Here is a 21,559-nt window from a genome sequence, read left to right on the forward strand (position 1 = left end):
CACTCCAGGTGGGATAGAGCACACCGACCCTGAGGCAAGAAGCAGTAGGCGGGAAAGAGCAGGCCGGAGAAGGGATCAGAGAGCTCCAGCTGGAAAGATATAGCTAACATTAACTGAGATGAGGAAGACTTCGGGAGCAACAGGTTTGGGGCTTGTTGATTTTCAGATGCCTGTTAGACATCCAAGTGGATGTGACATGTGGGCAGAGGGGTGTATATGTCTGAAATTCAGGAGCAAGGGCGTGGCTGTTGATATAAATGTGGGCGTTATCAACATATAAATGCTATTTAAAGTCATGAGACTATCTAGCATCACCAAAGCAGAAAAGGAAATGACCCCCACTGATCCCTGGACAACATCACCATTAGGAGGCCAGAGAGAAGAGAAGAAACCACATTATCGTTGAGACTGTCAAATAGTAGAAGCTCCATAGGACAGAATTAGAAATCATGAATAGATGTTGTAAAGCACAGATTTGAGGCTCAATACACACAAAACAATGTTCTAACATCTAAAGCTGTCAGCAATATAAGGGGCTGCCTCCCTAGCTTGGGAAATGGTCACAAAAGCTGACTGACTCGTCTCTCGGGATTTAGGGTTATCAACAAGGAGAGGGGAGGAAGAGTCCTACAAATTTCTTCATCACCCATATGGTATTAAATAATATTACCACAAAATCTGTGTATACATTCTATATGTATAAACTAAGTTTAGGACAACCACTCAGTTAAATCAAAGTTAACCACGTATATTTTGGCCTGAGGTGGCTGATAAAATTGAGTCTAAAGAGATTGTCACCAACATCATCCCCTCACTTCTCTTGCTCCTTTTAGTTTAGAGACAATCTTTTAATGTACTGTTAATCCTTAACTTCAGGGTCTCAACATCACAAATCATTTTCTGTGCCCACTTCCTTGTAATTGTAAGAGACTACTTCAAGAACAGAACCAACTGTGCCGGAGAGTTCACATGCCGTGAGGATTCAGCTCTATTATTACATATGTGAGGGTGGAATGATGGGAGGAAAAGAGGTCTAAAGGGAGAGGTGATTGATGGCAAGTGGGTAGAAGACTTGCTTAAAACGTATTATTTGGGCCCTGAACACCCACAAAATGTTCCATTTTAGAATGTTTGCTACAGGAAGGATATGCATAAAATAAACATTAAAAGTTTCAAAAGAATTATTATTGATAATTATCAGTAAGATGTATAGCGTCTCTGGAGAAAAACACAGTATTTGCCATACTTAACACATGAGACAGAGTTTGAATGCTAAGTCAATTACTTTATATCTGCATCTTCATATAAAAAAGAGATTTTTTTTTTTAACATCTTTATTGGGGTATAATTGCTTTACAATGGTGTGTTAGTTTCTGCTTTATAACAAAGTGAATCAGTTATACATATACATATGTTCCCATATCTCTTCCCTCTTGCGTCTCCCTCCCTCCCACCCTCCCTATCCCACCCCTCCAGGCGGTCACAAAGCACCGAGCCGATCTCCCTGTGCCATGTGGCTGCTTCCCACTAGCTATCTACCTTACGTTTGGTAATGTATATATGTCCATGCCTCTCTCTCGCTTTGTCACATTTTACCCTTCCTCCTCCCCATATCCTCAAGTCCATTCTCTAGTAAGTCTGTATCTTTATTCCTGTTTCACTCCTAGGTTCTTCATGACATTTTCTTTTTCTTAAATTCCATATATATGTGTTAGCATACGGTATTTGTCTCTCTCTTTCTGACTTACTTCACTCTGTATGACAGACTCTAGGTCCATCCACCTCACTACAAATAACTCAGTCTCGTTACTTTTTATGGCTGGGTAATATTCCATTGTATATATGTACCACATCTTCTTTATCCATTCATCCGATGATGGACACTTAGGTTGTTTCCATCTCCGGGCTATTGTAAATAGAGCTGCAATGAACATTTTGGTACATGATTCTTTTTGAATTATGGTTTTCTCAGGGTATGTGCCTAGTAGTGGGATTGCTGGGTCATATGGTAGTTCTATTTGTAGTTTTTTAAGGAACCTCCATACTGTTCTCCACAGTGGCTGTATCAATTTACATTCCCACCAGCAGTGCAAGAGTGTTCCCTAAAAAAGAGATTCTTACATAATGTTAATATTAGGATGAGTTGGGTTAATTTATTTATACGGTTTATTTATTTATACTCTACCTTATCCCACAAAAAATGGGAAGGCAGCTTTTCAACAGTTAACACTCCTTTGCTGTCCCTCAGCCAGCATCCATCACAGCTTTAAAGTGACCAGGAGACTTGGTATGATTAAGATTTGGAACAAATAGTGATTACTCCAAGATGGGAGAGCTCAATGGAATCATAGAAAAGTGAATTCCATAGAAATGAAACTTTCACAGGCTAATTAAAATAAGTCACGTTTCTTTTTTCCTCTTCTGAAAGCACTAGGTGTTCTCACATATTTGATTTTCTCTTCAGGGTATTATTTAAAAAAATTAAAAAGTAAAGTGAGGAAAATAAACAGGCTCTTTCTTCACCCATTTATAAGATTTATAGAGAGAACTGTCATACAATTCATGTGGCAAGGAAGACTTTTTTTTTTTTTTTTTTTTGTGGTACACGGGCCTCTCACTGTTGTGGCCTCTCCTGTTGTGGAGCACAGGCTCCGGACGCGCAGGCCCAGCGGCCATGGCTCACGCCGCGCCACGGCACGTGGGACCTTCCCCACGTCCCCTGCATCGGCAGGCGGACTCTCAACCACTGCGCCACCAGGGAAGCCCAAGGAAGACTTTTTTAACAGCTAAAATGAAAAACATCAAGTGAGAGTTGGATTGCCTGATATTTGCTGTGTAAAAGATCAAGAGCCAAGGAAAATAGAAAAGATGCATTGGAACATAAAGAGCCTATCACCTGTGTTTCAAAACATCCTTCAAACTTTTTTCTTGCTCTACACGAACAAGTTATAAATAACTAAAGTGACAGGGGCTTCAAATGCCTCCTCTGTCATTCTCAAGCTTCCACAGCATGGCATGCAAGAATTGATAGTATTCTGGGCTTCCCTGGTGGCGCAGTGCTTGAGAGTCCGCCTGCCGATGCAGGAGACGCGGGTTCGTGCCCCGTTTCGGGAAGATCCCACATGCCGCGGAGCGGCTGGGCCCGTGAGCCATGGCCACTGAGCCTGCGCGTCCGGAGCCTGTGCTCCGCAAATGGGAGAGGCCACAACAGTGAGAGGCCCGCATAACGAAAGGAAAAAAAAAAAAAAAAAAAAAGAATTGATAGTATTCTGAGATTCACTGTAGTAAAGTGACAAGGCTGCTCCTAGCCAGAGGCAACCCCCTCTGGAAGCATCTCAACTGTATCACAGTCTGATCCATTCCATACCTTTTTTATAACATGTAGCACTGGGACATCGCCTGTCTTCTCTGTTGTCAAAGCAAAAATTGCACTTGACAATGTTAAAAAGGTTGTGCCTCATTCTTGCCAAATGTATGTGACACCGTCACAAAGGACCACACATGGTACAGATGCTAAGAAAAGCACAAGTTTGGAGTCTGCCCGGCTGTGGGCACTTGCTGCCACCTATAGGACGCTACCCTGAAGGCATTCTCCTCCCGGTTCCCAGGCCAAGTTAGGAACCGGGAAGAAGCAGAGAATTTCCAAACACTGCTCTTCTGCTTCTAGCAGATAAATCCCTCTCCTTCCTCCTTCCAAACTGCTCACTCCCCAGAGGCAAAGCTTAGAGAGACTTCTAGATGCTGTGCTAAAGATGCCATGGATTTTTGTGGCCCCCAGAAAACTATGAATTCAAGATAAGCCTCTATAGTGTTTTTTCCCTCAGCTGTGGTGGGCAGGGGAGTAGTTTTGTAAAGTCAGATTCAGGCCTTAAGATGAAAATAGATTTTTTTTTCCATTTTGCAATTGAGGTAGAGTTGATTGACAATATTATATTAGTTTCAGGTGTACAAAATAGTGATTCAAAATTTTTACAGATTATACTCCATTTATAGTTATTATAAAATATTGGCTATATTTCCCATATGTTTCGAATGGTTAAAATGAAAATGTAGGAGAGAATTTAAAAACAAACGAACAAAAAAAAACCCTGAACTAGTGGAATCTGCAGTCTGGCCTGGACCTGCCTCCCAGGCGCTGGATGCACCTGGGCCTCGCACACCGGCTACGCTCCACCCACACTGACTGCTCCGGTTCCCTAAGGGCCCCTTGTTCCTTCTTGCCGCAAGGTCTCTTTATGTGTGCTTTCTCCATCCGAACCCTCTTCTGTCTCTTTCAACCACTACCTCTCCCCTTGCCTAGTTAACTTCTCTAGATCTTTTACATCTGTTTAAACTTTGCTTTCTCTGATCACATTTCTCCATCTTTCTGACCAGGTCAGCCCTCTATTAGAGCCACTCTCCCTCCAAGCACTTCCGGTTACCACTTTACGTTTCTTCGTATGGTTTTCTTTCTTCTTCTTTTTCAAAAGGATACTTTAAAAAAATTATTTATTTAGTTATTTGGCTGTGCCAGGTCTTAGTTGCGGCACGCAGGCATCTTCGTTGCAGCTTGCAGGATCTAGTTCCCTGACCAGGGGTGGAACCCCGGCCCCCTGCATTGGGAGCATAGAGTCTTAACCACTAGACCACCAGGGAAGTCCCCGTATGGTTTTCTTGATCAGCATCTACCTCCCCCACCAAACTGTAAGCTCCGTGATGATGGAGACTTGTTCTCTGTAACTCCCCATTATTCCCCAGCACCACCAAACAGTATCTGTCATACAGCATGTGCTTAACAAATAGGTCATGATATATTAATTTATTAAGTTTATTATAAATTAAATTATTAAATGAGTGAGTGAATGAACCTGTTGATTTCATTCACCTTAGTCTCCCTTGGATTTGTCTCAAAACAGTTAACAGTAGCTTGAAAAAGTCTTCTGATAACGAATGCCACTCTAGTTTTAACTCCATAGGTAGGAAGGGATCATAAAGCTCATCTAGGGCATTGACAAAATGAAGTGAACTAAATTATCCCTCTATTCTTCTCCTAGGACTTTAGGAAAAGAGGGAAAACCTAGCACCAATCAGTGTGTCACAGGCTATACCTGATACTTCTTATCTTAGAGCCATTTTCAGTTACAGTGATTTTATTTAATAAAACGTATTTCATTCCAATCTTTATATGTACCTTCAATTGCTAGGTATTGGAGTGTGAAGTGTCCTGGGAGTTCTGTAGCATTGTTTAATAAGCAATAACATAAATGATAAGATAACTTTAGGAAGTAGCAGAAAACTTGGATGTACTTAGAAGACAGCCAGGAAAATCAATAAATGACTATTGACTATTTCTGAAAAGATGGTTCTAAATCACTTAAAATACATTTTTAAAAACTGTATTACACCTTGAAATGTTTTATCCCCCCATTTTGCATTTGTTTGTTTGTTTGTTTTGGCAGTGAGGTAAGAAAATATATGAAGGACATCCAGAAGTGCTTATAGCATTAATAGTTGCACTAGTTGATGCCTTTTCTTGAACTGAACTGGAAGTAGTCAACTATTTCCCACTCTAAGAAAATCACAATTCTGTAGAATTACCTTCAAGGACATTTGATACCTAGGAGACTTGAAGCGCTGGCGTGCCAGCATCTGAAATGTATTCTAGGAAAGCTTTTGGCTCTTGGAAAGGGTTCAGATAGATTACAAGGGTGTGTTCTGCTGGTTCTGAAGTCAAGGTCATATTAACTAATGAGTGAAAATATTTAAAGGTTACTGTGAATTGGTATCTAATTGTGTCTAGGAATTTAGGCATGTTTCACCCAAATTTTATATTAGGATTAGTAAATATTCAATAGGATAAATTCATTTAAAAAATTCTTTTTAAGAGGAATTTATTATGGAGGGGAAAAATGTTCTATATTCCTTTCATCTCAGTTAACCTCACTATGGAAAGTCTAGCTTTTCACACCACCAGTTTACTCACATTGCAGCATAAGGTCTTACAAGGAAATAAATTGCCTTTGGAGAGTAAGGTTGCACCCAGTGCTGTGAAGGGAGGTCAGATATTGCCATATCAGGTAAGAAACCCAGATGCCCTCTAAAGTGGATTCAGAAAGGCTTTTGTTCCGTAGTATTCACTTCGTTTGGGGCCCTTGGCCTGGGAGCTATGGAGGATGGCCTGAGAGAGCACCTGACCTTCGAGACAGCGTGCTGACCTCTGCACAGCACAGGATGGGAGGTTTGATTTCACTGGACCTGACAGGATAGGTGCCTGCAGGGCAGCAGACACAGTAGGCACTCCAGTGGGAGGGATGGGATTTCAGCAGGTTCTGTAGCAGGAGTGCTTTGTCCTCTCTTCTTGCTTAAACTCTAATAACTGTCCCTTTACGTACATCACAGCGGCTAAAACTCAAAGTAAACTTGGAAATTAGCTAGTTCAATTCATTTAGTAGAGGTAAAAACCAAGACCCAGGAAATATAAGACTGTCCCCAACATATCTCTGTGTTTATGTTGAAATGTCAGTATGAGACTTGATAACGCTTCACGGATGTGGATACCTGGAATGGGGAAGGGCACATGGTACTAACTGTGCATGCCAAATATGCATGTGTTCAGCTCCCTGACAGTAGCAGCCCTTCTGAAAGTGGCAGCCGAACCTCAGTTCCCTTTGCACTATGATGAGCAAATCATTTTCGAGTGGGAGTTCAGTGCGGGGGCTGCTGCAGCCCAAAGGAACTGTCTGTGGGTACAGATGGCTCTAGAAATGGAAGCCAACCTGACAGAGAGAATGGTATTTGCTTTGAGCGTGCATTTTTCTTAATTATCTCAATTAAATCTTAAAAGGAAAATATTCTAGGAATAATTTGCTCATAGATGAGAAAAACTTCTTGGCCCCAGATCCAGTTCCTCAAAGGGTGCATCTTGCTGAATTGCTTCTCAGAGTGCTAGAATGCACACAATCATTACACAGGCTCTTCATCTCCTATATTTTATGTAACACAGTTTCTACATAAAATATGAAGAGAATATTCTGGTTGGAAAAGGATGGAGAGAAGGGGATAGAATGGGAAGACATCAGTGGAAAATCTGCTGTGTTCCTTCCTGTAAATTAAATTCAGAGTCCCATGAGAACAGCTTCTTTTAGGAGCTCACTTTGACAATCTCCACCAATATTGACATTCCCAGGCTGCATGGACAAGGGATCCTGCTCTCCTGCCCCACTGAGGGAAGGAGGAGTGTGGTGCCCCTGTCCCCAAGGCCTCCCTCAAGGACCCCTCAGCATTCATCAATCAGCTCCTTCCTCAGGGGCCCCTGCTGACAGCTACAGACAGCACTTTTGTTCAAAATAGAAAGGGACTACTCTGGGCTCTAAACCTGAGCCCTATTTCTACATAGAGGGTAGAGCTCTCACTTCTTTTCTTCCTTTGTTAGTTAGGCAAACAAACAACACCTCCAATCCTCAGTGCAAACAGTTAGACCCAGTTAACTCTCCATTTTCATGGCTCTAAGGTAATAAAATCATGGAAGATCTCACTATTCTATACTACCGGGCCAGGCCGTTTAATGGCTAAGAAAACCTTCCATTTTCACAATGGTGGGCAGGGCTGATAGGAGCAGCCTCCTTGTGCACAGGGAAGCCCCCTTTCTCAGTTCATAATCCCAAACTGACTGGGGACAGCTGCTCTCTGAAGACCTATGCGTAGTTCTCAGCACCGAGACATGTGCCAGGGCCCCTCCTAGCTCCTGTTCCAACCTTCCAGTACTAGAGACTTTCCAGTCCTCTCACTGTCTGCCCTGCTCCCTGCCCTGCACGTTGTCAAACACACACACACATTCATGGACACCCCAGGCGGCATGATTGTGCCTTTTTCCCCTTACTATGCTAAACTTTCATTTCTTTTCTATGTACACAGCTCCCTTTGTAGCAGAAATATAGCTCTATCTGATTTGAGCAGTATCATGATGTTCTGATGTAGAATATTACATTTAATAACTTTATTTTTATGCACCCCAAACACAGAGAGACTATAATGTCTCCCACTAAAATAGACATAAGAATTTGTAGACTCATACTTTGGTTTGGGGAGAGAAGATGGGTTATAAAACTGTGCTGAAGTTTCTGTTGATGAATTCATTTCTTCCCTATTGCTTGTTATTAAAATGTTAATATTGAATTTAAACTGTAATTTAATACAGTTTTCACTCTTTCTGCAGCACCTGAAATTCTTAGAGGCTGTGCCTATGGACCTGAGGTGGACATGTGGTCTGTAGGAATAATCACCTACATCTTGTAAGTGAAGAAAAGCAATCTCTAAGCATACTGTTTGCCTTTGCTGTAATATTTTCTAGTTACTCATAGTCCTCATAAAAAACAAGATTCCTTTTTGACTTTTTGTGGTTTTCTATGACATACTAAGTTTAGTTACTGATGGAATTTTCGGAAAATGAGCATTGCTTTTTACTTTGTCATTTTCTTGGGGCCAGAACTTCTGTCTAAGGCTTTGCTGTGTCTCATTCTGCTATGCAGTGTATAGCAGATTTGGGGAACAATTCATTGTTTGATGATAGTTATGAGCATGAAACAAATCCACCTATTAAACTTGCACTTATTTTATTTATGTGCATCTCATCCAAATGATTAGAGTATTATTCCTTTTGAAGGGGCAAATGGTTGTTTAATCTCTGAAGCAATCCCAAACTGGTACGTTTCTTATCAGGAATGTTTTAAATGCATTTGGGCTATCAGTTTTGGTTCCTATATCTGTTAAGTTCTCAAGGACCTTTAGTTTAATACCCTAAACTCAGAGAAACCTGTTCTCTGGTAGAAAAAAAAAAAAGGGCTAAATCTCTGGTATCCCCAACTCCATGCCTGAGCTCCTGTACACTAATAAACATGGGGTTTCAGTTTGCCAAAGAGATGATGGAATTGCAGACAAATACAAGGGGAATAATCAAGAACAATGGAAGAGTATCTGGGGAGGAAGGCTGTTGTAGAACAACTACAAAAGCAAGATATCAGTGAGTTCCAAAGTTTAATTCAAACCAAGTAGATTTGGTTTTCAGTTAGAGGATACTGCAGAGTTAACTGTTGGAACCTGTAATATTCAAATCTGTAAAGAGATTTTGAAGGGTGGGGAAGAAAGCAAATTAGCTCAGGCTGCTATAACAAAATACCATAGACTCAGTGGCTTAAACAACAGAAATGTATTTCTGGAGGTTGAAAGCCTGAGGTCAGGGTGCCACTAGGTCAGGTTCTGGTGAGAGCTGTCTTCTGGTTTGCAGATAGCTGCCTTTTCACTGTATCCTTGCAAAGCAGAAAGAGGAAGCAAGCTCTCTGGTGTCTCTTCTTATAAGGGCACTGATTCCATCATGAGGTCCTACCCTCATGACCTCATCTAACCCTGTTACCTGCCAAAGGCGCCATCTCCGAATACCATCACGTTGGGGGTTAGGGCTTCAACATATTAATTTGGGGGGAACACAATTCAGTCCATAGTAGGAAGAGGTTGGTTTGGTTTGGTTTGGTTAATTTAATAGTGATCTTAGAAAGTGCGGTGTCTAGGTAATATGGGCTAGGAAGAAGGTAACTAGGGTAGAACCCACAAGCAAGTTAGCAAACTGTAAGTTCACCTGGGTTTATATTGATATATTGGTCAGTAAGAACCATAAAAATGTTTAAAAGCAACCCATAAAATAGCCATCTGCTATTATGTAATATCAAAAGATATTTTCAGTGATCAATTCCCTGTGTTTCCAGGATGTATTAAAGCTTAAGAAGAATTTGGAGAGCTAGGGAACCATGTTTTTTCTTAGGAAAGTGAAAACTTTTAGGTAATTTGTTTGCCACACCAAGTGCTTGCTAGTTCATTAAAATGAATTCCTAAGGCCGCATCATAGAATCCCTTCAGCTTACATTAAAGGTCACTTCTATGCTGTGAAAGAATGTTGTCTCCTGAATTATGTGGGTGACATATCATACTTAGTGATGTTAAGTGAAAAGCTGAACTACAAATAATGCTCCAGATTTGCCCCTAAAATGTAAATGTGCCCACCCAATTAGAGTTTCATGTTGAAATGTGATGGGAGGGGTTGAAGCATTGAGGATGTGTAAGAACTCAGAGATGGAGGTAGGAAATTTAGTAACATTTGCCTTGAAAAACTGAAATATGGGATGAGTAGAACTCCATGATATGGTCACTAACATGGGAAAATGAAGAGAAAAACTTGGGGCCATTTGAGAAACGTCTTATTGTAACCCTGAAAATAATTTTTAAAATCTCTCGTTTCTTTCCCCTAGTTCACTTAAGGCCATTAATTATAGGTGTTGGTTGAATAAATGGTAGCAGCCCCCAAAATTAAAATAACAGTGCTGCTCATAACTAATATCCTTTAGTTCTTTTTTTAAAAAAATAAATTTATTTATTTTTGGCTGTGTTGGGTCTTCGTTGCTGCACAGAGGCTTTCTCTAGTTGTGGCGAGCAGGGGCTACTCTTCGTTCCAGTGCCCGGGCTTCTCATTGTGGTGGCTTCTCTTGTTGTGGAGTACAGGCTCTAGGTGCGCAGGCTTCAGTAGTTGTAGCTCTCAGGCTCTTGAGCACAGGCTCAGTAGTTGTGGCTCTCAGGCTCTTGAGCGCAGGCTCAGTAGTTGTGGCGCACGGGCTTAGTTGCTCCATGGCATATGGGATCTTCCCGGACCAGGGCTCGAACCTGTGTCCCCTGCATTGGCAGGCAGATTCTTAACCACTGTGCCACCAGGGAAGCCCCTAATATCCTTTAGTTCTGATCCAACTTATGTCAGCCCCTAAGCCTAGGGACTTTTTATTTAATCTGTAGTTCATTAATAATTGATGAAGTCCACTATGCAAGATTCATTGGACCATTCTCTCCAGTGGATTGTGCCATTGGGCTTATGTACCTCCTTTATTATTATTAAGAGTTCCACCAGGCTATTTTGTGCTATGACCTTGCTATTTCTAAGGATGACAGTAGCCTGGAAATACAGGCCATTTTGTTTCTTACAAGAATTCTGGTCCCTCTCTTTGGTTTAAAGCCTTAAACCAAAACCTTTTGTCCCTACAGACAAAAGCAACTATTACAGTTCTCAGGTCAAAATCAGAATCAGATAACATCAGAGATTCAAATTCTGTCCTTCAGCTTTCAACACTACAGTTCTGCTCAATGGCTTGGAGCTACCCTGTGTAATACAGTCACACTTCAGGCCTTATAATCCTAATATCCTCCTAAACTGTCAATGTCAGCATTCAAATATTTCCATTTCTAAAGGGTTTTCTTACTCTGTGTGTGTGTCTGTGTGCTCATGCACACATGCGTGCTGCTCTCCATCACATTTCTTCCATTTTTGACATTTCAGGCTGATGAGATGTGCATGTTACCAATGCACAGACTTGCTGACATGACTGAGAGGAAAGAAAGGCATTTGAGGACTGTACCTTCTGAACTATCATTTTTCTCTCTAGATTTCCAGAAGGGGAAACATTAAGAGTTCCCTAAACTGGGCTTCCCTGGTGGCGCAGTGGTTGAGAATCTGCCTGCTAATGCAGGGGACACAGGTTCGAGCCCTGGTCTGGGTAGATCCCACATGCTGCGGAGCAACTAGGCCTGTGAGCCACAACTACTGAGCCTGCACGTCTGGAGCCTGTGCTCCACAACAGGAGAGGCCACCGTAGTGAGAGGCCCGTGCACCGCGATGAAGAGTGGCCCCCACTTGCCACAACTAGAGAAAGCCCTTGCACAGAAACGAAGACGCAACACAGCAAAAATAAATAAATTAATTAATAAACTCCTATCCCCAACATCTTCTTTAAAAAGAAAAATAAAGAGTTCCCTAAACTAAGCCTGGAAAGTTGACCAATTTCTCCATGACTAGCCAACAACAGGCTATGTTTTTCTAGTGTTTTGGAGGGCAGAGGAGGGCCAGGTGAGGATGAACTGCCTCCTTGGCAACATGTGGACCTGTGCTCCCTTCTCTCCTTTGCTGGAGCAGTATTCTCTGCGCGGACTTCTGCAGTGGGAGAGGGAGGATGCACAGCCCAGGCCTCAGCACTCCCTGAGACTTGCCTTTTCCTGGCTGGCTCCACAATATTTGAAAGAAACAAAGACTCTCCCAACAGGACGTCCCCTGAGCAAAAGAACATGAGAAATTGCTTCTTCCTAGAAACTCACTACATTAGGATGCACTGGAATGTTTCATTCTGGGCACCAACCTGGCCAGTTTGAAGGAAGAATTTGGGGAAATGTTTTTCATTCTTTTTCCTTCATTCCTTGTCAGATGCAACACATGCCCTAGCACAGACTTTTAAAAAATAGTTCCCTTTTGGTCTTTAGTGATTTCAGTACCTCCACCCACCTATAAACAGTAGAGGTTTGGTGGTCCCAGACCAGCAACTCACTTTTCCTCTCTCTCTTTAGGATGCCAGAGATGGTTCTCTGTTTTTATTTTCTCCCACTTTTCTCATACATTTTTATGCTGGCCCGTGACGGAAGATGAAGGTGAACATAGTGAGATGTCTTTAAGATGTGCAAAAGTGAGGGTCCTTACCAGGTTGAGCTAACGCTAGCCTGCTCACCTCTGCTGGCTGCAGCTGCTCACTGTAGTGAGTTTTAAAAGGCCATTCCCTGACAATAATGTTAGCTCTTGTGTTTGTTCACTCTGAAATCCAAACTGGAATGGGATGGAAATCGAATATTTTATTCATCTCTATGAGAGAATTCAAGTGAAAAGGGCTGAATAAAAACAACTAAAAACTTATCTTTCCACCTTTTAACCTTTTTATTCTCAAAATCCTAACTTTTCTGTTTTGTAATCAGTTGGAATTCTAATCAATCTGTCTTCTCAATTCCTGGTGGAAAAAAATCCACGGCGGGCTTCCCTGGTGGCGCAGGGGTTGAGAGTCCGCCTGCCGATGCAGGGGATGCGGGTTCGTGCCCCGGTCCGGGAAGATCCCACATGCCGTGGAGCGGCTGGGCCCGTGAGCCATGGCCACTGAACCTGCGCGTCCGGAGCCTGTGCTGCGCAACAGGAGAGGCCACAACAGTGAGAGGCCCACGTACCGCAAAAAAAAAAAAAAAAAAAAATCCATGGAAATAGCACTATAGCATAATGCCTATAATAGTGTTAGCTATTATTATTGTTGTTTGTGTCATAATTATTAATATGATTATAACTTTTTGTAGAAATCTTAAATTGGTTTTGTATCTATTCTCACTTCCTGAAGACATGACTGTGTGTTTATATAATCAAAAGTGAATGGTAAGAAGGTGATTACATACTTAAACTGAGCGATTACATTCATAACAGGAAGCTGTGAAAAAGGACAGTCTTGAATTTCTGCCAAAAATTGGTGAAATATGCTTAGGCTTTTTAAAGACATTTTATTCTCTGTCTTTTGTCCCTCTAGACTTTGTGGATTTGAACCATTCTATGATGAAAGAGGCGATCAGTTCATGTTTAGGAGAATTCTGAACTGTGAATATTACTTTATCTCCCCCTGGTGGGATGAAGTATCTCTAAATGCCAAGGATTTGGTAAGTGTGACCAAAACAAAATGAAACAAAATGAAATAAAATCCCTTGCATTCATTTTTATCTAATTAATGGGCAGTGCCATTTTTTAAATCAACCCCTCTTAATAGCTTATTTCTTTTTAATTATAAAGTATTTTAATGGAACAATGCACACTAATGCATTTTCCTTATAGATAATGAAAAAAGATATGTTTGATTCATCTCTAGCTGAATTATCACAAATTATGGCATATTAATTAATGGGTTTTTACCATCTAGTCAATGCAGAACCTTGCTTATGAAGACAGCTGTGCTGAGTGAATCCAAACATAATTTACACAGGAAAATTCTGTTTTAAAATGGCGTGCTATCACCTAGATTAGTTATACTTTGAATAAAACAACATTGCTTCTTGAAATGTTCAAACTTATTAAAATATCCTGATAGTAACACAAGTCCCATCATGCATGATTATCATTATACAAGTTACACTATACGTTTTGTTTGGTTTTTTTGTTTGTTTTACTTGGCTTCTTACTTCAGGTAACATTGAAGTTTGTTTGCATTCAGGAAACACATACCCTCTAGGGAGATGGCCCACCTGTTGTAAAATAAAGAGGATACTAGGGTGTAATTGAAACATTTACCATCAATCCTCTAGAGAGAAATCGTGCAGAAATAACTAAAAGCTGACTTCTGAATCATAGAAGGTTAGATCTCCAAGGGATCTTAGGAGTCATCTAATCCTCCCTGCATTTTAAAGATAAGTTTGCTAAAGCCCAGAGAAGTGAAATGACTGTCCAAGTTCACACAGCTTCTCAGCAGAAAGGCATTGTTAGGAACTAAGGATCCAGATTTCCAGACCCCTTATCCAGTGCTCTTTTCCCTCCTCACCATCTGTGTTCTTTCATGAAAACACATTTCCTACAGGTCACGGATTTTCCAACATGGTTGTGAAAGAGAGGCCGTGTATGTGATGGGGGAATGTGTCATCCCAACTCCTCCCTCATGTCAGGGCCCACACTCCTAAACATCTCTTGAATCCATCCACTTCTCTCCACCTCCACTACAATTGCCTAGTCCAAGCCCCAACCTCTCCTGGTTCACAGCCGCAACCTCCTATCTGGTCTCCTTGCCTCTTCTTGTGCTCTTCTCAAGTACACTCTCCACACAGGATCCAGAGGAATGGTTTTATAAATAAGTGTCACCCTCTCTTGTGCCACTTATTTCACATCACTCTCCCTTGATCTCTCTTTCCTCCAGAGCACTAGACTTCCAGTCCTTCATCAATGTAGCTCTGGGTATGTTCCTCTTTCTTCTGCTTTGTGATGTTCTTTCCTCCTTCCTGTCCACCATTACATACAGATACACACCTCTTTACATGGGTGACTCTAATCTTCAAGCCCTGGCTGCCATTTGGCATTCTCTGGGAGATTTCGTCTTCAGCAGGCCATTCTTCTCACAATTGGTTCATTCCTTCTGCCACTTGTTCCTCTGCCCCCTAGACTTCCTTTTTCATGATGGTCATCATTTCTATATACTTGCTCAGAGGTGTTCCTTAATTAGATTGTAAGCTCTGGGAGAGGGTGAAGCATGTGTGCCCAGATCTTAGTACCATATGAACATAAAGTACAGGCTCAATAAATATTTGTTGAATGAAACCATGAATCAGGAAACAGACCAAGGATTCTTAAAGTCTGACATGCCTGAATTCAAGTGACCCCCCTGCTTCTTATAATGTACAGGTATGACCTTGGGCTAGCCTAACCTCTCTGTGCTTTAGTTTTCTTCTCTGGGATGATACCAGTACCTATCTCTAGATCTTTAGAAGAAGTAAGGTATTTAATACATACTAAGTAATCACCACCAACTAACTCAATAATAACCCCATTATTTAGTCCTCCTTCCATTTCTTTTTATCCCTCATAAAAATTAAATGGATAAGAGGGTTAGCTGTGATGTTCCTTCATTCAGCTAGACCTCCTGTTGGTTAATAAATGTATAAAACTTCAGAACTAAAGCAATCATTGAGCCTCGTAATGTGTACTTATTAGCAAAACCTGCATCTGTTGTCATGAGCAGAGGCTATGGTGCCAATGAGTGGGGAATTGAGCTATTAAGAGGAACCGTAGGATAATGGCAAGGCTTTGGGTTAGAATTCTGACAAGGTCACTGGATCTCTCTAATCTTCAGCAAGTTTCTTAATAATTCGGTGCATCAGTATCTTCAAATGTAAAGATTAATGATGACATATATAAAATTTTGACACATACTGGCTTTCAGTAAATTCTTTGTATTTTCATGAGGAGGAGGATGGTAATGATAAGAGGAAACGGATGATTAGAAAATGAGAGGGAAATATCTAACTGTCAGGGATGGTGTAAGGATTAGGTGTCATTGACATAAAATTATTAGTATATGTGTTCAACAGATGATAGCTCTGACTACTATCAAATTTGTATTACTACTGTGCATTCTTTTTCTTAATTATCTTTATCTCCCTTCACCTCCTCTCTGATTTTAAGACTAAGCAGTCTCACATCTCTGCCCTTTACAAATTCAGTGTCTCTACCCCACACACACATTTCTTTGCAAATGCTACAAAAAGGAAGTGAAAGGAGAACCAGATATTCATTCTTCATTTGACTAGCTGCCTGATTTTGTTAGCCTGTGTTCAGTTCTTAGGTTATTAGAGTTAGAAAAGATCTTATGCCTTAAATCATCCAAAGCCCCTCATTTTACATATTGGCAGACTGAAACCCAGAGAGGCTGACTACCTTGGAGGCACCATGGTGTAGTGGCCATGAGACAAACTCTAAGACCCGAGTTTGAGTATAGCCCCCACCAGTCACGAGTTGTCTGACCTTACACAAGTCACTAAATCTTTCTGAGCTTCCTTCCATCCCTCATTTATGAATTGGAGCTAATAGTTACTAATTGATAAGGTTATGGACAGGGTTACATGAGTTTTGGGGTTTTTTTTTTAATGTTACATGTCTATAAGAATGTATTTATTGATACAAAGGAATTAGGGTGGAAATGAGGTCATGTAAGGGCCCAGGAGGGTGTCCATAGTTACCCAATTCACATGTGGTCTTTGTCTAAGGTCACAAAAGTAGTTAGAAACTTTGAATAAGTTAGGACTTGAACATGCTTCCTGACTCCAAATAGTCTCTGCCTCATTCCAGGTCACCCCTTCTGAGCCTAGGGCTGGGGATTATTTTGGTTGTTGATCTTCCTGGCAATTTATTGTCTGCTCATCCTCACAAGCAGGGGTAAACCTCCCAGAATAGGGTAACATTGGTTTGAATTCAGTCCTTTAAACAAATCATACCCCCAAGCTACTGACACCTTTACTTTGATTCTAAATAGGCTTTTACCCCAGCTCTTGGCTTATTCCTTCAAGTACCCTCAAGGGATTAGAGAGAGCTATTAACTTCATGATAGACTCATGGTATAATCATAAGGGCTATGATACTGCCCCTATTGTTTGCCATTCAACTCCCATAGAAAGAATGATGGATGCATGAACAATGCCGTCTCCATTGATGTGTATTTTAAGCTCTGAATTCTAAGTGATGTGAAGTGCGGCCGAGAATTATTCAGATGCTGGTTCTCATTCAAAGAACTTCCAGTCTAGGGCTTCCCTGGTGGTGCAGTGGTTGACAGTCCGCCTGCCGATGCAGGGGACACGGGTTCGTGCCCCGGTCCAGGAAGATCCCACATGCCATGGAGCGACTGGGCCCGTGAGCCATGGCCGCTGAGCCTGCACGTCCGGAGCCTGTGCTCCACAATGGGAGAGGCCACAACAGTGAGAGGCCCGCGTACCACAAAAACAAAAACAAAAACAAAGAACTTCCAGTCTACAGGCAAGGCAGGACTTGTTTCTTTGACCTCTGGGGGCAAGCTGTCCACCAGTTTGGGCTCTCAGGTAGCCTACGCACACCACTCTCAGATTCCTCAGCTACTGCTACCTGAAGCCGTCTCTACAGTAACCTCTGGGGACTTAAAAAAATTGTTTAATGTATATTTAGTGTACTGCCAAGGAAATTAAATAAGACCTAGAAGTTCACGAGCTGAGGGGCAAGCCCAGGTCACCGTAAAAATCTCCCTAAGAAGACTATGGTTCTTTATCATTTCAGGTCAGAAAATTAATTGTGTTGGATCCTAAGAAAAGGCTGACTACCTTCCAAGCTCTCCAGCACCCATGGGTCACAGGTAAAGCAGCCAATTTTGTACACATGGATACAGCTCAAAAGAAGCTCCAAGAATTCAATGCCCGGCGCAAGCTCAAGGTTAGATGGCATTTATTTGTTTTATTTTTTTAAAAAAAGATTTCTCTCATATCTTGATGATCAAAGATAATTCCACTATTATTTATCTAATACTATTATTCATCTCCTGTGGTACCAGGAAAAATCCTTCTTTGAAATCCCAACAGTGCTGGTATAAAGCCAATTGTAGTTCTGTTATCCTCTCGTAAGAATTCATTGTGGGTTTTTTTGTTTTTTGGGTTTTTTTGGAGTGGGGGGCACCGTGCCACTAGGCTTGTGGGATCTTAGTGAAAGTGCCAAGTCTTAACCACTGGACTGCCAGGGAATTCCCAGAATTCATTGTTAATAAAGGGAAATGTGTTGTATGTTGAGCTTTACTCACCAAACAAATCCATTATCATTGCTTCTCATTTAATTAAGGCTGAACTGCTTGAACAGCATTGTTCAGGAAACTTACTCAGAAAGTTGTCTACTTTCTGAATATGGAAAAATTGGGAAAAAAAATTTTAAACTATGTTTTAGTACATAGGCAAATAGTTATACTTGGTACAAATTAAAATAATTCAAGTGATAGGGAAAATTATCTACCAAAACATATCTCTTTTTATAGAATGTATATGGAATAGAAATTAGGTGCTTTTCTCTTACTTAATGGTATTTAGGACTAGCTATACATACAGGGGATCTCAGAGAACAGCTGGGGGTCAAAAACAGTGTTGTATTCAGCAGTCGCTTACAGGCTGATACAGACTAAATAAACCTGAAGGGTTCCATGGTCATATGAATTTGAAATACACTAGATTAAACAACCTTGACTTAACCCAGAATTTCTCAAACAAAGTTGACTGTGGAACTCTTTTATCTAGATAGTGCCTACTAACATCCATGGAACTAGTGTCCCGTGAAACAAATACTTTGGGAAACACAATCTAAAATTTTTGAATATTGGTAACCCACGGGAAAATGCATTTACTCAGGTTTTTGGTTGTCCAGATGATTAAATACGCTAATTTGAGATTAAACATATTTTGCTGTTCATTCTCCAAACAAGTTTTCATTAGACAATCTTGGAATAATATACTTTCAAAGATTAAACACTAACATATAATAACAAACTCCCTAAATGCAAAATTGAAATTGAGCTCTGATTTGGGATTTTAAGTGAAAGTAACACCTGACACTTTTCTGTTTCCAATCAGGCAGCAGTAAAGGCCGTGGTGGCCTCTTCCCGGTTGGGAAGCGCCAGCAGCAGCCATGGCAGCATCCAGGAGAGCCAGAAGGCCAGCCGAGAGCCATCTCCAACACAAGATGGCAATGAAGATGTTAAAGCTATTCCGGAAGGAGTGAAAATTCAAGGAGATGGGGCCCAAGTGGCAGTTGAGGGGGCAGAGGCTGAGCTGATGAAGGTGCAGGCCACAGAGAAAGTTAAAGATGCTGAAATAAATGCTGCTGAGGCCACCAAGATGGTGCCCGAGGCATTAGAGGATGGGATAAAGGAGGCTGACCCAGAAATAGAGGAGGGCCTAGTGGAGGAAAAGCTGAAGACTGCTGAGGAAGCAGCAGCCCCCAAAGAAGGGCAAGAAAACCCTGCTCTGGAATTTGGAGCTCAGCAGAATGATGTGATCCTGCCAGAGTACTAAATGGCTTCCTTCCATCTGGGAGCCAAATCCTGGCACTTTATGCATTTTGTCCTTCAGCAAGGAAGGTGGGGAAGCATGATATGCACTATAGTGATTCTGTTTTTAAGGTGCAAAAAAATACATATATATCAGTTGGTAATCCTAACTTCAATGCATGTGACTGCTTTATGAAAAAATAGTGTCTTCTATGGTATGTAATGGATACCAAATACCTACTGATGAATTAAATTTGAAATTGCAAGTAAACACAACATAACATTTAAAAACATACATTTTCAGGGACCAGTAGCACACATTTGAAGTAAATAGTAACAAATTGTTTTTGCTTTGAAAACCTAGCCAGCCTATACCCTTTGGATTTCTTTACAAGGATTGTTGCCCAGCTAATACTAGGTAGAGCTATAAGATGTATTCCCATGACATTCACAGTCTTTTCAGTAATGTGTTCAAACTGTTTACAAGAAGATGGTTAGGTTATAGTTGTATGGTATGTGCAAAAAAAAAAAAAAAAAAATCCACTTATAATGGTAAGAAACTGAAGCATGCTTTAAGGGCTATGAAACCATATGCCCCTAAAGCTTGTGTGCAGAATGTTTTTTATCTTGTCTTTATTTATACACACCATATTACTAATAACCAAAAACATTCTATTACAAATTTCTGCCATTTTACAGTCCTAAAAAAATTATTTTACAGACTCATGCTGAGGAATTTATGCTTTCCTTCACCTGCTCTCTAACAAGAAGTCCTTCTGATGGACAACACTTAGGGGCGGAATAAAGAAATTTAGTGAAGAAAAGGAGATAAGACTGGGACTTAGACTAATAAAGACTGACTCCTTGTCATTTTTCAGATAAAATTGAATTTATTCACAAGCTTGTACAATTTTAAAGATAGGAACACTTTTATGGATAAACTCTATACTTAACCAAGATTCAGATATTTAGAAAAGTCTACACCAAAGGCTGGTGCCAAAATGTCTGAATAGAGTGGGAATAATATCCCATTGTAAGATCATCCATTATTGACTTTAGTATAGTAAGGAAACCTTTGTTTTTATAAAAGTCCTTTTTTTCCTTCAACTGATGGTTATTTAGATATACGGCTTATGAACTAAAGATATTTCTGAAAAGCTAGTATATCTTTTTCTCATACTTGGAATGGAAGCACCCATAATTTACAATGTATTTTTGAAAGTTTCCATGTCCAGAAATGTAGGACAATGCAGCTTTTAATTTACTTTAGTAAACAAAAACAAAAAGAAACAATGAAAAAAACACTGATTTCAAATCAGACTCTTGAGAAGCTGTAACATTAGACCTAATACATTACCATGATTTTTTTCAAAATATTTTTCTTTGGTTTTCATATAAACACTTTTCCCTTATAAAAATCACAGTTAAATTCCAAATACCTCAGATTTATTTCTAGCTTGAGCTTAAATGAACATTTTTATCAAATTAATTATGCAGCATATTTTAGTAGGTTTCCTTAATTTTAAAAAAGGATTATTTTCAGGCCAAAATTATGGATAAAAATGACTATCACATAAAAATCCTCCTCAAAAATAGAGATCTTAAATTCTTTGGGCTCTTCCTCAGAAATATTAAATTAGAAAATTAAATTAAACCTCTGGTTTCTGGGGACTATAGGACCTAGGAGACATTCTGCTTTCCAAGTGCAACTCTTCCTTTACTACTGTTCTCATGAGAAGAAAATAAGGTAGAACTTCTTGTCTTCCATAATATAGGGGCCTGACAGATCACTGACGTGGAGGGAAAAGCCCTTAAGGGCACATCATCTGGACTCAGAGAAAGATTTTTTGTTTCATTTTCTCTTTATTAATTAGTAGAGAGTACTTATCTTCTTCTCTTCTGTTTCCCTCCTTCTTTATTCTCTCAGAATTTCCATTTTAGCTATTATCAGGGGCTCACTAGTTTCAACCTTTAAGAATGCCTTCTTCCCTAAGCATTAAGATTTCTATTTTAAAAGACCAATTGCCTGGTATACTTTTCCCAAAGAGACTTAACAGGTGTATATGGTGAGGCATATATGGTAAGTGTCCCATATACTGGAAAAGGGAAGAAGAGAGGGAAAGGAATCTTAATGGAAAGTGGCAATACTAATAGGAAGATGAGAACAC

General features: G+C 40.5%; 1 protein-coding gene across 1 annotated transcript in view; it reads left to right on the forward strand.

Annotated features, from left to right (window-relative positions):
- The window catches only part of CAMK4 (calcium/calmodulin dependent protein kinase IV), a 224,016-nt gene extending 204,023 nt beyond the window's left edge, over positions 1-19,993 (forward strand). Inside the window, exons 8-11 of the mRNA XM_007451190.1 lie at positions 8,195-8,270; positions 13,398-13,524; positions 17,645-17,797; positions 18,976-19,993. Of these exons, the coding sequence (XP_007451252.1) occupies positions 8,195-8,270; positions 13,398-13,524; positions 17,645-17,797; positions 18,976-19,416 (797 nt within the window). The 3' untranslated portion in view covers positions 19,417-19,993. The remainder of the gene's footprint in view (positions 1-8,194; positions 8,271-13,397; positions 13,525-17,644; positions 17,798-18,975) is intronic.
- Positions 19,994-21,559: the final 1,566 nt, after the last annotated feature.

Source organism: Lipotes vexillifer, unplaced genomic scaffold (assembly GCF_000442215.2).
Source record: "Lipotes vexillifer unplaced genomic scaffold, Lipotes_vexillifer_v1.1 scaffold91, whole genome shotgun sequence".
Classification (NCBI taxonomy): Eukaryota; Metazoa; Chordata; class Mammalia; order Artiodactyla; family Lipotidae; genus Lipotes; species Lipotes vexillifer.